Consider the following 17952-nt stretch of genomic DNA (forward strand, 5'->3'; position numbering starts at 1 on the left):
GGAGCTTCGCTAAGCCTTGGGGTAGCAGAGCGCAGGGATTGACAATGCCAGCCAACACGTATTTTCCTGTACCTCGTTTCATTTAGATACTAGCGCACGTTCCCTAGGACTTTTCAGTTCTCGATAACGAATTTTCCCGGGGACCTGGAAACGCTTTCCCGAGTCCTCATTCGCTTCTCTCGCTTCTTCCTTTCGTCTACCCATCTTTCACCCTCTCTCTCTCTCTCTCTTTTCGAAACATCGTCACCCCGCAGCCTTCTCGTGGTTTACTCCGACTCTAGCTACCGGCCTCGTACAGCTGTTCCTTCGAAGACTTTCTACGGGTGCTCGAAAGCCGACCCACGTACGAGATACGAGGCTGAAATCGTCGCTCGCGCAACTTCGCAGTCGACGAAACTTTCCAGTTCCAAACTGACGGCGAAATTCTCTTAGTAACAATAAGACCGATTATCTCGAGCGGCTGAGTCGAGACGTTCAATCGTGGCGTATGGCAGAAACGCTTACTGCGTTCCCTTAGGATCTGCTTTCCGCTGGGATTAAGAATGGGAGAGCGCGAAAGCGATCGATCCAGCGGTGCAATCAATTGGTCCGCGTTTTACCTTCTTCGACAGAATCGACGTGGCCCAGGCACATCGGAAGAGGTAAATAACCGACGATGAACTCGGGAATAGTTAGTTGTCGGAATTTGACATTTGAAGTTTCCCTGTTTGTTCACGATCTTATTGCACCGGGACACGGTTCACGGTTCATCGAGGTACTCGGTCACACTTTGCTCGTCGTCGTCTTAGACAATTGAAGATTTCTTGTAGATGGCATTGTAAGTGCAAAAATTAGAAAATGTTGTTCTTTTATCGTATAATGTCCCATTTTCCAATGGGGATGCTAGAATTTAAGAGCAGTTTCCATTTGTAAATAATTGCTAATAGTTTAACATTGCCTCTGTATAAAACGATGTAAGTGCCATTAGCGATAGACATGCTTCACACTAAATATCATCAGTTTTATAACAATTTTTAATTGGAACGTTATAAAATATACATTTGTAACAAAAAGAAAAAGAACATCTTGAAGAAATATATTTCTTGTTTTTATACAAGTCACTTATGGATAAAGAAAATTGGTACAGTGTTTGGAAGTGTAAACGAATGGCACATCCAGTTCTCTAAAAAAAAAAGAGGAAAATTGTGATGCATGTACGCTTGGATCATTGTACGCTTAAAATCTTACGATAATAAAAAGGCAAATAAAATTTCGAAAATAATTTCAAGCCAGAGAAGCTTTTCCTCTTTGCTAAAATATTTGATATTTGATGCAGTTCTTGTCTACAAGGAGTTTTCTATTCATTAAAAGCGGTTTGAAACGACTCATTTGTTCTTTAGTCCTCGTTTTAACTTTGGAGAGAAAGCGAGGTCGATTCGTGAATATTTAAATTGCAGTCTATCTTCATTTTTAAAGGGTTGATTGTAAATTGTTTTCGAATAGTTTTATGAATAATTTATTGTTCGTGGTAAAAGATGCTACGAGCCAAAATAAGATGAAAACGAAAAATAGGAAAATTGTTGTGTTTAAACTTCTCTGTATTACAGCGGAGTCTCGGTTATCCGAGTCCCGTTTAATCGAAGTTAAACCGAGGTGCTTTGAACTTTACTGTAACTTCATTTTTTTTCTAAATTTTAACACGAAAATTACGAAAGTGTAAATAGACAGATATTGTAAGAGCAATTAAGTAAACTTCCAATTTATTAAATAATTAATTCAATCTAAATACATGTACAAAACCACATTATCAAAGCCTTTTCTACGATTTTATACAATATACGACATTTTGATTTATATTTCTGTTAAACTTCCACATACGTACATCCTTTTTATTCTACTGCAAATAATATAAATACATACATATGTAATTATCGAAATTTGATTTTCAATTATTTAATTTATATTTTAGACTGGCACGCACTTTTATTAATTTTTCAATCTACAAATTGCATACGTTAAATGATATTTTGAATCACAAGTTGTTGATTTTATTCGTCGGATCGAAGTGATTAATTTGCATATAAAGAGGCATTAACCATTCAATCAATTTCTAGGGAAACATCATTTGGGATTAAAACAAGATTGAAAATATATTCGTAATATATCTTTCCGTAATTGCTTTTAATTTTTAAATATCCAGAATTGATAACATGCATTTAGACGAAAGCCTATGAATGTGTTATTTTGCAACGCATCAAACATCGATTATTATATCTAGCTTTTCAGCCTAAATTTTTATCCTAAATTATCTACATATCTAGCTTCCCAACGATATCATTAAATAACAACGTTGACTAATACGTACATCGATGAAGTGCAAAAGTTTTATTTAATAATTGGAATAATGTTAGAATTTAATCTTAAAGTTAAAATTAATAATCTGTGGAAGACACAATATTTATGTTAAAATAATATTCAGTGATATTTATTAAACAGAACTACAGAACCAAATGTATATAAGCGAGTGATATAATTAACAACGTATGCAGATTGTTGACAGTTGGCCAGTTACTCTCAAACTACACATGGATAGTGACCCATGATCCCTTAAATATTTTGAACCCCACTCTCTATACAGTAATGAGTAGGACCTTTGTAAGTATCCTGTTCAAATGCCTGTGTGGGTGTCTGTGTAAGAGTATTTGTGCTTATGCATGTAATATCGTTGTATTCCAACAAATAATAATTGATAAAATTTGCTAAATGTTATCGTATAAAAATATCAAGTCGATTGGAAAGTTCTTTTATTTCTTTTGCTACAATCTAATTATTAATAATTATTTAACTAACTTATCATTAAGTAAAATGAGTTTCCGTGAAATTTTTATTAATTAGTCTGCAATATAATATGTATTCTAATCTGTGCCTATCTTCTATTTTATAATGTATTTTCGTTATTACCACAGAGTTGTTCGCTTTTGTCACGAAAATAATCTCTCGTTGTCTCTACAGTTTGATCCTATATCAAATCCCTTTCGTGTTAACAAATTTTTTACGGATTTAACGACGTCACCAATTCACCAAAAATATACTGCGAAAGCTATCTCCATTGCAAATTCCTTTATCTGCCACTCGTACAAAAATAATGCCTAAATTGCATTTTATCGTAGAACGTATTTAGCGATCAAATTCTCAATATCAGTTCATTTTCTCAGTGATATTGCATTCATAGTTGTTTGGTTCATGATTAACGGTAGGTAGTGATTTTGTATTGATATTACAGATTTTTATTAACGTTAATGCAATATAAAAAATATCGTCGAGTCCATCTAATTTGTAACTAATTGCGTATAATTTGCTAATTTTCATTTACTGATTTCTTATTTAATTCGTATTTTACGTTGCACCAACTCTTGCGCCATTAGTAAGTGACTTGGCTTAATTTGTTTCTATTATAAATCCAATTATTTGCTTTTCTATTATAACCCAAAAATATTTGTTTCAATTATAAACCCAATTGCCTCTTGTAGCTCATATCTCAATGATTAAAATAAACATATGCATACGCGTACGTTTCAACTATTTGTGATTTGCGATGATTGCTACATAAAATTGTAAACGTAGAATGTAGCGGTGAAACATCCGGGCAATTCGATAAATCCATTGTCGTAACAGTGTTTTTTTTTTATCGTATCATTGCAAATACTTGAGTTTCAATCAGGAAAATTGGCTTTACTTTTATGATGGCAAACAAACATTTCCACATACGTGTATATTGTTTAATTTATTTTCCATTCAATTATACGAATGATCAAATTTTATAAAATACAACGAACATTCGTTCTTTCACGAATTACTCGTCGTGTTTGTCCAATATCTATCAACGATTTTGAAACACGTTACACGTTTCCACCGTGAAGCTTCGTACAGATGAGTTAAGTTATTAGATTCCAAGCAATTTAATCTCATGTAACTTGCAACCATTACACCAACGTGGAATCGTTGTTTATTTGACCCGAAATATCCTATCGAAATTCCACGTTTATGTTTGTTAGTCAAGTCGCCTGACTGCAAACGATTTACTTTATTAATAACGTGAATTTTCTGTTTAATTAAAAACGTGCTGTCAAGTCTTCAAGTCGAGATTCTTTCAAGTATTCTTTATGTATTGTTTTATTACAATGCTAATGAAATCTCAAAATGTGTTGTATAACATGTACAGTAGCGGACAAAAGTTTAAGACATCTTATACGCATATTGTTCTTCTATTCGGTTTGTCTCTTTAGAATAACATAGCTGTATGTTTGACCTTTCTAACCTCAGCCCGTCAGTTGTTAAATACAAACAATGTAGGAGTTACAACAGGTAGTTACCGCTTAGCACTTGTAAATAGTGGACGTTAGTTTAAGACGATCTGTGTAAAACGTGCGTACGAGTACAGTTTTTTAACATTTTGATTATGGAATGTCAAAATCATTGTTTAGTGTACCTTTTATTGCTTAAATTCCATTTAGGTAGAAATAGACTGTGGGTAAATCAAAGAATTTACTTGAAAACGAAAGGGAACAAATCGTAAGGTTGCGAAAGCAAAGTGAAACCTTCACCGAAATAGTAAATAAACTGAACAGGTCAGAAACGGCTTGTAAGCAAGCTTGGTAAAAACTTTTAAAAGAAAGCATGTATTGCGATCAACCGAAAAACGGAAGACCACGGAAAACAACGCCGAAAATGGGTCGCCGGATTCATCGATCGAGCGAAAAGGATCGTTTTCGTAGTGCAAATAATATTGTTGCGGAGATAAATTATAAAAGCTATACACAAATTAGTGCTAGGACTGTTAGGAGAAGATTAGAAGACTTTAGCTTAAGAGGACGAAAACCGCAAAAGAAACCACTGCTGAGTTCTAGGAATCGAAAAAGACGACTTGTATTTGCTAAAGCTCATAAGCATTGGACAATGATGATTGGCAAAAGGTATTGTTTTCAGACGAGTCGAAATTCAATCGCGTCTCTTCTGACGGGATACAGTATGTTAGACGTCGAATTGGCGGAAGTTTGAAAACACAGTGCGTTTTAAAAACTCTTAAAGGTGGTGGTGGAAACGTTATGGTGTGTGCGTGTTTTTCTCGAGGCGGCCCTGGTCCGATATGTCGTATCAGTGGAATTGCGGACCGTTTTCAATACATGAAAGTAAATCAATTATTTATTTCTTCCATTTAGTCTTAAACTTTTGTCCGCTGCTGTACATACTTATAGTATACACATAAGTAATTTTGTACGGTAAATATTCAAACATACTTTCGTGAGTTACCATATTATGTACAAAACTGCTTCTCATTATATTTTTCATGAAGTATTTTTTCAGTAAGTTTTCATTAAGAACTCTGTTTGAATTGAAGCAGTTGGACTAATGCGAAGAAGGTTGGAAATTAAAGAAATCATGCAATGCAAATGGAAACGCGTAGACGATATTTCCTCGAGACGTTTGCCAGTAGGAGCGAAACTATGTCAGAAATTTAACGGTGCCGTGGATAGACGGCGAACGTAAGAAAACTTGGGATTTCGTATAATGAATGAATTTACATAACCCCAATTAAATGAGAATCGGTTGAATGCAAAGCAGCCGTGAAAGTATTCGTTTCGGCATTTAAAAAAGTTCCATCCAGTCGCTAACCCAATTGGATACCATAACGAATTGCGTTCGAGCCAAAAATTTGCTAGTCCAAGTAAATATTATAATTTCAAAAATGTTCCACCATAAATACACGTTGAAGAAGGTTTTCGTGGCGACTGGCTGAGCCGTCGATGAGAATCAAGAGCGTGTGGATGTCGATATAGCGAGGCTAGGCTTAACGGCTTCTCGTTCCGTATTTAGAAGAATGCGTAATCGAGTTCCGGTCACGCAGTGCGTACCGTTCGATGCACTCCAAGACATCCTAAATTCACTCGCGCGGCTAGACACCGCACTAACATATTTTAATTTACCTATTGTTTGAATTGCTACGATGAAATATCACGGTATTGTTATGGCTGTATTCTTCTAATACAGTCGAACCTCTGTAATTCGAGAACCTCTACAAGACTACAGTTTTTGTTCATTGCCTTCCGCTGTGAAAACCTTCTGGAAGTGGAAACAGGAGTTACTTTAACCCGAATTATGTACCACGTGTCCGGATGCGTTATTTTATCTGTGTAACTCGAAGTTGGAATCAAATTGTGAGAAGCATTCGATATTGTCGCCTTTCTTTCGACTGTTTCCAATTCAGACTGATTGTCTCGAATAACGTAAGACGGTACAAGTCGTATGCTTCTTCGCCCTTCCACCACCTGCATGTCCATGCAAATCTGATCATTTTTCGCTGATCGAACATTTGCATTTATGCGGGTCGAATGAAATGAGTTCGAAGAAGAAGCTTAATTAATATACTAGCACTTTTTGGAAAGGTGGATGTAATTCTGCATTCGTATGTCAAAATTTCGTTCGTTAAGCATTTTTTACTCGGAAATTTCGATAGAAACTCGAAGGTTTTAGCTATCCCCTCGAGGCTCCAGTTACCGAGGATTGTACTTTTCGTTTCGCCTCTACCTTTTTTTTGTACTGATAGAAAAATGGGTTACTTTATTTGCTTGAATGTTGTACAACTTTCGCTTCTCGTAATTAATGGCCTAATATTAGAGTTTCTGATTTTGAACGTTTATTGAAAATGCACGTGTACATCATGTGTACTCGTGATATTCGTTACGTCTGATTTTCATCTCTTCGACTTGTAGAACTCGTGCTGACTTTTAGAATCAAAACGCTACTTTAGATGCAAGAATGTTGGAAAATAAAGAATGAGCAAGCCCATAAGCCTTGGACATATTTTAGTAATATATGTACCGTTATATAATACTGTAATAATAATACTAAATAATACTATAATATTTTCTATAAAAACAAAAAGGAATTTTACCTATAATTAACTCAAGCACATGTGTACACATGTTATACATTTATCGATGATTTGAAATACTATTTTCAAATGGCAAAATGCAAAAGTTGGGTATGGGATTATGCAAGCCGTGATGGCGATAAAGCTTTCTGTAATCTGTGTGATGAAGAAACTACTAATGAATTTTCGTGTGCGGGTGGAACAACAAGATCCACTAGCAGCAATAATACTCAAACAGAAAGTACCTCGTTAAATGTTAACGACAAGTAGCAACATTAAAATATCATAATACAAAAGACAATAAATGAATGGTAGAAATAAATACGTAAATCATATGTACAGAAGGCGTGAAAGAAAATACAGTTCTGTTTCTCTTCGCAAAAAAAGTAACGTAAAAAAGAGTCTATTTTTATCTAGCAGACTTTAAACATTTGTTTACGTGAAAACGGAAAAATACACCAGGCAGTAGCCAAATTAATTGTCAAAAGAAAAAGACAATTATCTATTTCTTTCTATTTATCCGATCATTTCCAAATGTTTACGTCTGTAGCGCAGCGAAATTATAAAATATGCAAAGACGAAGCAGTGGGAAAAAGATTAATGAGTTTAAAGAGTACTGTCGCGACAAAGATAAAAGAACACTTAAACGCTGTTAAAAACGTAGCATATACATCTGTGCTGGTCATCGTTAGCTGATGATTGGTATGATTCGTACATTACGTAATTATACATATTATTAATCATAATCGGCACACAGGCAGATTTGTTTTGGGTGTATACGAAATGGAAGAACGCCATACCGTCTAAAATCTCGCAGATGAGTTACAGAGAACTCTGGCAGAATGGAAAATTACTTCGAAAATAGTAGTCGTCGTAACAGACAACGCCAAAAATATGGTAAATACCATCTCATTGTTATCGGAAGTATTGGACGATACCAAAATTTATAGTGTAACATGTACAGCACATAGTGTGCAATTAGATGTAAACCATGCGTTAAAAGAAAAAACCGTGCAACAAATAATCAACATTTGTAGTAAAATGGCAAGATATTTTAAACGTTCAAGTGTTGCGAAACATGCATTAGAGCAAAAGCAAGAACAGATTTCTTTGCCAAAAAGCACATTAATACGAAGCTGTTCTACACGTTGGAACGCCATGTATTTCATATTAGACAGTTTATATAGAAACAAAAGTGCAATATCAAATGTTATTGCAGACAGAGCCATTACTAATGCAAGGGTAATACACAATATCTGGAAATAAATCAAAAACAACGAAGAATAATAGAATTTCTTTTGAACTTTTTAAAACCGCTACAAGTTATAATTTCCGAAATTTTTTAAATATACACAAAACCGTGTCATCATCATTGCTTACATTTAATGGAAGATTGGCTTTCCACAAAAAAATGTTATAACTTGTAGCGGTTTTAAAAAGTTCAAGAGAAATTCTATTATTCTTCGTTGTTCAAATCAATGATACAAAAGTCTGGAGCACGAAACCTCTGACGTAACAGAAATAATTCGTAAAATGTTCGCTTCAAGGCTCGGATGTGGTAAACGCAGCAAAATCACATGAAAAATCTGCTCTTGAATTTTTATATGACATCACCGATAACAATGATGTTTATATTCAAACTGAAACACATATGACCGAGCCACAATTACGCTTCTACTACGCAATGGATTTAAAACCGTTTGAATGGTATGCTAATGGTGAAAACTAGGGTAGACAAATATCTAGCAATTTCCAAACCTGCCAAAAAATATTCAACAATTCCAACAACCTCGGCCATGCCGAAACGGTGCTGTTCATGTACTGAAAATATTGTAACAAAGAAACAGACCTGTTACTCCTATAAAATGTTGATACTCTAGATGATGTGAAAACAACAAAATAATAAATTAAACTCAATTTACTTTAATTAATTAAGACATATAATTAAGACTTCATTTACTGGCTTGCAGATGAAAATAAGAAAAATTGCGGTTTTGGTTAATGAAGCCTCATAAACAATTCATATCTAAATATTCCGATATTTAATTCTAACATAAACTAAATATTTCGTAACATATATATTGAAACGACAGATTAAATGAAAAACTCGTTAATATCAAAAATTTTCACGTGTACACCGAACAAATATCTTCATTATTTGCATATTTATTACGCTTGCATAGCGTGTAATGAATCTTCACCAGGATTATTCATCGTTGTCACACAATCGAGATAGCGTTTATTAACACAAGTATGGATGTTACAAGATTGGCAAGTTGCCGCGGTAATTAGAAACTAATGACAATGACCTTAGGTTCGGTAACGAATCCGCGGTCAACGGGATAACAGATGTACTTTGCTCCAAAGTCTAAGTCGGACTCGACTTACTTCTCGCAATACAAGGATTACTTGACTAACTCTTTATTGAAACGTGGATTATTCACCGATCGTACAGACACTAGATAACTGACTAATGAGACTGCAAGAAAGGGAATGACTTTCCGTCACGATGACGTTGCAGAGGAAAACTATTGTTACGTCGCGAAGCTTGATATGGATCGTGTTTCTAACCGGCTCTCGCGGTCCTCTAGCGTCATACACGAATCGTCTCATCTTCCCGACGGGGCGTACAATGTATCGATAAGCGCACGGTTGCCGCCCGGCCGCGAGTTCCAGAAACGTCGATTCGATCCGTTCTTTAATTACACAAAGAAGTCGGCATACATGATCATCGGCGCGAGCGGTGGCGTGATCCGAGCGCGGTGGGGGTCGTCTCCCCGAGAGGACCAGAAATTTATCTTAGGGCAGTTAGTCTTTCTTCAGAAATCCTACCGCATACCTCTTAAACTCTAACGGATAAAATCGCGAATTCAACGAACATCGATACATATCAAAAGTCAAGTTCTCGGCGTTCTATCCATCAAATCGATCAATCTTCGGATTAATCAATTACTGTGCTTTCCGACACGACGAAGTCAAACAATTTTTGTCGACGCAATAATTATTGTAGGCTAGTGTAAATAAATATATGTCGGGTTGGGGTTAACACTTGGGTTTGGGGCGTGTAAAGAATCTGCGCCAGGGTCGCTCATTGTCGGTGTACAATCGATGATATCTTTTATTGTCACAAATACAAGATAAACTACCGGTCTCAATACTCGAACGATAATGACAATGATCGTGGAGTCGGTATAGCGAATCCACGGCCCACGGGATAACTGATCTACTTTACTTCGGACTCGACTTACTCCTCGTGATACAAGGATCGCTTGATTAACTCTTTGCTAAGACGTAGATTATTCACTGATCGTACAAACACACTAGGTATCTAACTAATGCGACTGTAAGAAAAAGAATGACTTTCTGTCGCAACGACGCTGCAGAGGAAAACTATGGTGGGATGTGCCTAAGGGCACGAGGTCATCGGATTCGTCGAGGAAAGCCTCCGCTCGGAAGGTGAGGGAAATGGATGTTGCTGTTAATTGGTTAAGTTCTATGTTGGTGGTTAGAAAAGGATGCTAGCTGCCCTTGAGAGAAAGTTCCTAGCGGGAAGCGTCGTACGTGAGGAAAGCAGATCTCCCGTATCTTCCCGTAATAGGTGACAGATTTACGGGCTGATAGAATAAAGACTGTTTGTCAATTTGATGGACCTTAGTTAACTAAATATAGCGGGTCCTCAGGCTAGCTAAACATATACTGTGAATTATGCATCGACATCTGGCGATCATCTTGCCCGAAGAATAGGATCTGTGTGTGGCGAGCCACGGGGCCGTTAAGTGTCGGTACGGCTATTTCTTTAAAGGAGAGCTATGCAATTCTATATCTCTGTTAGGCGAAACGTTCACCCCGTGACCGCGGTTACGTTCGGCGACTAGTTGTCACCTCGAGCCTAAGCTGATTATCTCAAGTCTCGAATAATTGTGTTTGGGTTATTTTGTAAAGGCTATAGTATTGGGAGTTTTCCAAGTAATTCCAACGGGGGGCCCGGTGTCCTTTCATCTCCGACATACATATATAAATATTATGATCTATTTGCCTCTGCATTTTGATATACGTGTATCCGTGTACTTCAATACTTGTGTATTTCAATATTCATGTAGCCGAGCGTTGAGAAGCGCACTGATTAAAACGTGGATGTATTAACTACACGCGTAGACGTATATTTTGGGTACACGCAAAACCGAAATCGCTAGTCAACATTATTAGTTGGTGAATTACTTAATGTCAGAGGACCCAGTAAACGAATCGTTGACGTTAGAGAAAATTCATTTCTTGCTACTACCATCGCAATATCATCTTTCGATATCTTAATCTAAAATCTTAGCTTTCTACGGAAATTAATTTCTCGCAACTGTCAATACGCCTACAACATAGGAAAGAAAAACGTAGACGCGGATATTACTTCTTTCAGTGGTGGACAGTTGGCGAAGTGTTCAGACGCAATCTAACGTCGCCTATTCCTCGACTTGCAGGAGCAATACCGATACATTTTTCTTTTTTCGCACACCTACGCGCGATTTCACGCGCCGAATCTGCCCGACGAGAACCGCGAACGATTTCGCCAAGTCTCGAGGTGCAATGTGTCTCTCGCGGATCGTTGATTTACTGTTGCGCAATGGTTTCCTTGCTTGTGCAAAAACAATAAACTTTTATGGCAGACCGTGTACTTGCTGTTACTTCGCCGCGAAATTAAACGGACGGCGGAGTGTTGAGAATGAAATTATAAGAGCACGCGAGTGGCATGTAGCGTGTGGCGATGACGTAAAATTAAACGAACCCGTGTAAAATGACTGTACGAGGCTGAACCTGCCAACTGTCCAGTTTATTGCTCGTCAGATTAGACGCTGTGATCGCCGTATCTGTCACATCGAGTGATAAGCTCGCCCGTGTTTCCTTGAAAGAGAGCGTCGTGTGTTATTACTCTGATGTAAAATCTGTGTAATCAGACGTGTATGTGAACGTTAGGACATTTATGGAAATTGAGATGAACGAAATCATTAGGCATTTATTCAATTTATTTAACTTTGAGACTGTTTGTAATCTTGCGATATAAGGAATTGATGTATTGTGCGTTGTAGTATAGGAATTCCATTAATTGTAAATAGTACCATTAAATTATGTAAACGTATATTGTAAAAATTACAGGATGCAAGTACGTAGATTCGTTTTTCTTCGCCAGTGACTATTTTATTATAATATTATTCGTATTTATCGTCTTTTGCTTCCGCGTATTTTATAAGTAACTTCGCGAGTCAGATTCAAATTTTTACACTTTGCTGACTTTCTTATTTATTTATGTAACGTTTTGTCAGTGGAGTTTGTGCTCAAGTATTGGAAGAAACAATACGCAATTTGTTAATTCATTGCTGTCTGCATCTTTTCTCTGCATATTTTGAACAGTTATCTTGTACGAACACATAATTCCGATCGATTAATTGTTTCGCTGATAATTTAAAAATTTAGAGGAATTAAAGCATTTTTTATTCTTTAGATACAAATGGTACAAATGTAGACGATATGTTTGAAGCACACTTTCTTGTATCTACTTAACTTCGTTACTTTTACTATTCTATTTGTAGTACGACTACTTTAGTGTTTTCTAATAGTTAATTATATTTGCTTTGCAGGTGGTTGCAACAAGAAACCCAAACGGGAACCCATTTTGACCATACATATTCGAAAGGGTAAGTGATTCGTACAAAAATTTAAAAATTCGTACAAAAATACACTAAATCAATGCTTAAACATACGAACATTTGAACATACGAAGTTAATTTGTATCTAGTTTTACCATTTACTGTAAAATGTACAAGATTTCTCTTCTACTTTTACTTTCAACTTAGGTTTAAAATATATTCAATGCCTAGCGAGATAATAGATTTAAAAAATATTATTATTTCCTTGTAATATAAATTAGTGATATTTCATGAATATCATAATATTGAGAAATATTCAAATATCTGATTGAATATACGTATCCTACCTGGACAAAGAGGCCATCATGATTAATTTTAACACTTGGATGAATGTCGATTTAATTTTAGTATGCCATTAATTACGCTTCCGATAAACAATTCGTATTTCATACGATATACATACGTCTCTTGATCCCACAAACTAGATAGTAAATGTTGTCTCCGAACATTAGTTTGTCATTGATTCATATATTTCAGTAATATTCGTATATTATTAATACAAATTGACAAAACGTGTCCATACAAATACAACGCTACGAATAATTGTAGACTCGAACACATTTTGCGCGTTAATTTTTCTACATTTCCAAGAAACCACTAATCCTGCTTGGACACGTTAAAGAAAATTGTTTTCGTAAAGAATAAATTGAACGTTATAGGATGTGAGGAGATGTTACATGGCGAATTATTGCCTTTCGTAACGGAAATAGGAAAGACAAAAGGACAATTTTTCAGCAAGACAATGCTTCTATTTATACAACTGCCACTACAAGAAAGTGGTTTCGAGATTTCGGTATAGAATTATTACGATGGCCAGCACTGACTTCTGATCTGAACTCGATCGATAACCTATGGGGAATTCTAGCGAGAAAACTCCACGATCAGGAGAAGCCTCCTATAGAAAATATCGTTGGACTTCAAAAAGAGAATAAAGTAAAAGAATATTCGAAAGGAAACTTTAAATAAGTTAGTGGATAGTGTACCTAACGGATTAATAAAAATAATCAAAAATAAAGAGAAATCCGGCTAAATACTGAACGAAAAGGTAACGTCATTAACATCGAATTTATATTTTTTCATAAGCAAGTGCACTATTTTACGAGAAAATTGAATAGCTTCGAAAGAAGGAAACTTTTGTTTTTTATATCTTCTATTGTAAATGTTATATTACTATATGAAATTATATAAAAGATTTTGCCAATTTTTGTTTCAATATTATGAAAAATGTGAAAACGGGATTGAGTTTATAATCATTCACGGTGAAAAGAGAATAAACTTACTTTTGTATGTAATAAATTTACTATGTATATAATTTTATCACTGCAAGATGTGTTACATAAGTTTATTTACATTCGCAAACAAATCTACGCACGTAGATGCAAACTAATAGGAACATGATAATAAAAGTTTGTGCGGCCGTCAGTTTGTATATGTATGAGAGTGAAACAGTTTATCCGCATAGTTCTAGCAAGATCAAAAGCTTAGAAACTAAAACTTGTGCAACAGGCATCAGCGGTGTGCCGTAACGTGCATGTTGTCTAAAAGACGCGATGCTGATAGCGCTTTCTGAACAAGTTTACATATTTGTTGAACTTGTAGCATAGTTGGCAGGATTTTCAAGCTTCGTGCCAACAACATGAACAATACGAATCTATCTCTTACGAACAATTACTCAAAAACACAAAACTATCGAAAAATCCAATGAAATTCATATCGAAACTGGAAAAAACATGAAAACGAGGGGAATGAGATACGTACTATATTATACATGTTTCTTGATAATGTAAATTTATAATCCATAAAAAAATAGTAAATGTTCCTTCTAATTATTAACTGTTCGATATTTTGTATCGTTCAAATGCTTTATATCATGTTCGATCGGAAAGTATTGCCATTAAAAATCAATTAAATCGATGTCTCAATATTTATGAATAATGACGTGTATTGTATTCACGTTAATTTTATTTATCTGCTAGAGAATTTTGTTCGCGAATATATATATATATATATATATATATATATATATATTTATAACAACGCTAGTGCATGGTCAGAGTATCAAGTTATGCTTATGACGAATAATTTCAGTGTATTATCACGTTTCGAATGATCTGATTTTCCCATTTGTTATCGGCGATATTAAGATCGTATTGGATATCATCAAGCAAGGTTCGTTGTTTTTAATTAAAACGCGATTCGATTCGGGTTTCAATCTCGATTCATAAGCAACTTATTCGCATTCCCCGAAACTTTTGCGAATCTCTTGATTTCAGTTTAATCGATAATACTCACGAGCTGTGCGCCAATTCAATACGTTCATTTTCCCTTTGACATTTAATCTGTCTTTACCTGTATGTGAAATTTCGCCAAACATTCCACTCGTAATAAACCTTCGTAATTAAATTTCCAGCGTATTCGTGGATACTCAGACAGTTTATTCGTGATAGATGCCCTCGTGCACCTGCACGCAATATCGAAAATAATGTATCCTCGTACATCATGATGCATAATTCAGCGAAAGTGTTAGAGGCACGTCGTGTTTATGACGTAAACACACACAGCGTGTTCTTTTTTTAATAGAACCCTTGGCGGTGAATTTATGGCGCAATGGAACGAGATCCAAATTGAAGGTCTTGATGAAAAGTCCGGACAAGCCCAGATCTTAGAAGTTGCGGGACATTCAACGTAACTGAATTAATTACGATTAGTTCAAGCAATTACGCTGAAATTTTGGACTTAGTGAGGCATTAGTGTGACAAATGATATAACGATACTCTTTATATTTTTGCAAAATGCACCTGTGAAATCATCTTTGATATTTCCACTTGCTTGGTACTTGCACCACAACGCCGGAAATTTGAAATGAAATATTTTGTTTTTTTGCGTGTTTATTCTTCCTTGATTTTCTTTCGTGTTCCATAATCAGTTTCCTAGATAAATCACTGAGATATTCTCTCATTGGCACGAATTTACTTCCCCATGATTGACGTGATTCTTGTTCGTCCGAAGATATTTCGAATCGACGAGAAGAAAGACACGCGATTAACAAAGTAGGTTTACTAAACGTTTGAAACACGTTGGTTGACAGATTAACGTCACCATTGACGTTACATTTTAGAAGAAAAGCCGGGCGAGTCTTGGACATAGCCGACTCTTCTTCCCAAAGATCAAAAAATTCTTATAAAATTCCAAGTAGAATTTTTGCATCTGCATTTTTTCTAGTAAATTCCAATATTTTATTTATTCCAATATTTTTGTTCATCGTATCGCACAATTGTTGTGGATGTTATCTGTAATCGTAACAGAATAAAATCGTGAATCTTGCGATGAAAGTTGTTTTCAGGATGAAACAAGGACAAACCAAATTAGATTGCCATAGTCCATAGCAATATGTAGCTTGAACTGAATATTCTTCATTAACCACAGAAGAAATAATGGAACACTTGGAAATATCACTTTCTTTCTTCTCTATTAATGTCACTAAACAGAATTTTAGTAACAAAAATACAACCTTAACGAAGATTATTTTTGTAGGTAAATTTTGTAGATAAATTTTCATTCCACCACCACTATTTTTCATACATTTCTTCTGTAGTGTTACAACTCTCGCTTCCGAGTGCTGGAATGCGTCGTCATCTGAAAAGCGGGAAAATTTGAGGATCGTTGAAGAGTCGTCCTACAATTTTATTATCGGCGTTATGTCACGTTCAAAAATTCGTGACGCGTTCCCGATCAAGAGATTGAAACATTGCGTCGAATTTGATGAAAGGTATGGAAATTGAGTTAGTTTTATATCAATATTAGAATTGATCGATATATTTTTAAATTCCACGGAGTTCATTTTCTTTTGAATTCCAATGAAACACGCAAACTCCATTTTACGTAACTCCACGTTATCTCACGACGTCCATCGTTCGTCATGGAAAAGTAACGCTGTCGAGCCCATCCGACACCTGATCGTTTCGAATCAATAAGAGATTTTAATAAAGACAAAGGCAATGGCGAAGGAACTCGCGAACATCGCGATCGTTCAGGAATGCATAGAATTTTTCAGCGCGTACGATGTTTAAATTTGCATACATCTTTCATTCGCGACTAGTGGCTGTTGCGGCGGTACACTATCTATGCATAAAGCTGAAATGTCTCAGAGTTGTACGCGGCGGTAGTTTTTACAGTTTTTACATTTTCGTCCGTGATAGTGCGTTATAGCAGACGGCGTACATATTTTATGAAAGCAATAATCACTCGACACCGCGGTCCACAGGGAAATTTTGAACGTTCCTCCGACAAAGCTCGTGCGATGATTAAATGCGATTCCGTTTGTAATGTTGTTGGTAGCCGAAGCAAAGCACGATTATAAAATGTCTGTGTTTTACATAACGCTCTTGCCGAGAATTTTATTCGTAATGTGAGAAAACTTGTAAATTGTTCGAGGAAGAAAGAAAATTGTAAAATTTACTACAGATGATCGAACACAGTCCTTTTTGGCGAGGAAAATAAAAGACGACCGTGAACAAGATTCAATTTTGAGGCTTTGCGTTTCAATTTTCATTACCCCTAAAAAACGTCGCATCTGTTATTTCGTTGTATGTGTGGAATGTGATTTCTTTGTAGCTTTTGTCTTATGAGACAAAAATGACAATTATATTTTATTTTATTGTAAATTATAAAACGCTTTCGCAAACGCAAAAAAAATACGCAGAAATTTCTCATAAATTAATAAAGTTTAATGTAATTTCCTACAGATGAATAATTGCTATAAATTGATTTCCTATATTTAAATGCACGCAATGGATGTTGAGAAGATTTATAATAAAGATACGAGAAATTTATTATTGGCCATCTTGCTTGATATTTAGTAGTCGTAAAGACATGCACTCACATTGAAAAAGAAGAAATTTCCTGTAGATTAATAAAATTAAATTAAGTTTCCTACAGATGAATAATTGCTACAAATTTATTTCCTATATTTAAATGCACGCAATGGATGTTGAGAAGATTTATAATAAAGATACGAAAATTTATTATTGGCCATCTTGCTTGATTTTTAGTAGTCTCAAAGACATGTAATTACGTTTTTTCTATTAAAGGATTCCCTTCTCGTAAAATGAATGAACCCATACCATTGAGCAACGATGTATTTTTATTTCATGTAGTTTCCTTGAACAAAGCTTTCCATGAAATATAAACGTTGCTCGGTTATTTTCTGCCAATATCGTTCGTAACGGACTTCTGTACTGGGAAAAAATCACATTGCAAGAAGAAATCGCGTGTATAGGTATTCAACATCCACGCTGATTTCAATTGCAAATTTTAATTATGGCATTATAAACCTACGTCACACAC

The 17952-nt window shown here is 35.4% G+C and overlaps 1 protein-coding gene across 1 annotated transcript in view; it reads left to right on the top strand.

Moving 5' to 3' along the window:
- Cad87a (cadherin 87A) overlaps positions 1–17952 on the top strand; it is a 543288-nt gene that overhangs the window by 186847 nt on the left and 338489 nt on the right. The window contains exon 3 of the mRNA XM_072002494.1: positions 12538–12594. Coding sequence (XP_071858595.1) covers positions 12538–12594 — 57 coding nt within the window. The remainder of the gene's footprint in view (positions 1–12537; positions 12595–17952) is intronic.

This window comes from Bombus fervidus, chromosome 4, assembly GCF_041682495.2.
Source record: "Bombus fervidus isolate BK054 chromosome 4, iyBomFerv1, whole genome shotgun sequence".
In the NCBI taxonomy this organism is placed as follows: domain Eukaryota; kingdom Metazoa; phylum Arthropoda; class Insecta; order Hymenoptera; family Apidae; genus Bombus; species Bombus fervidus.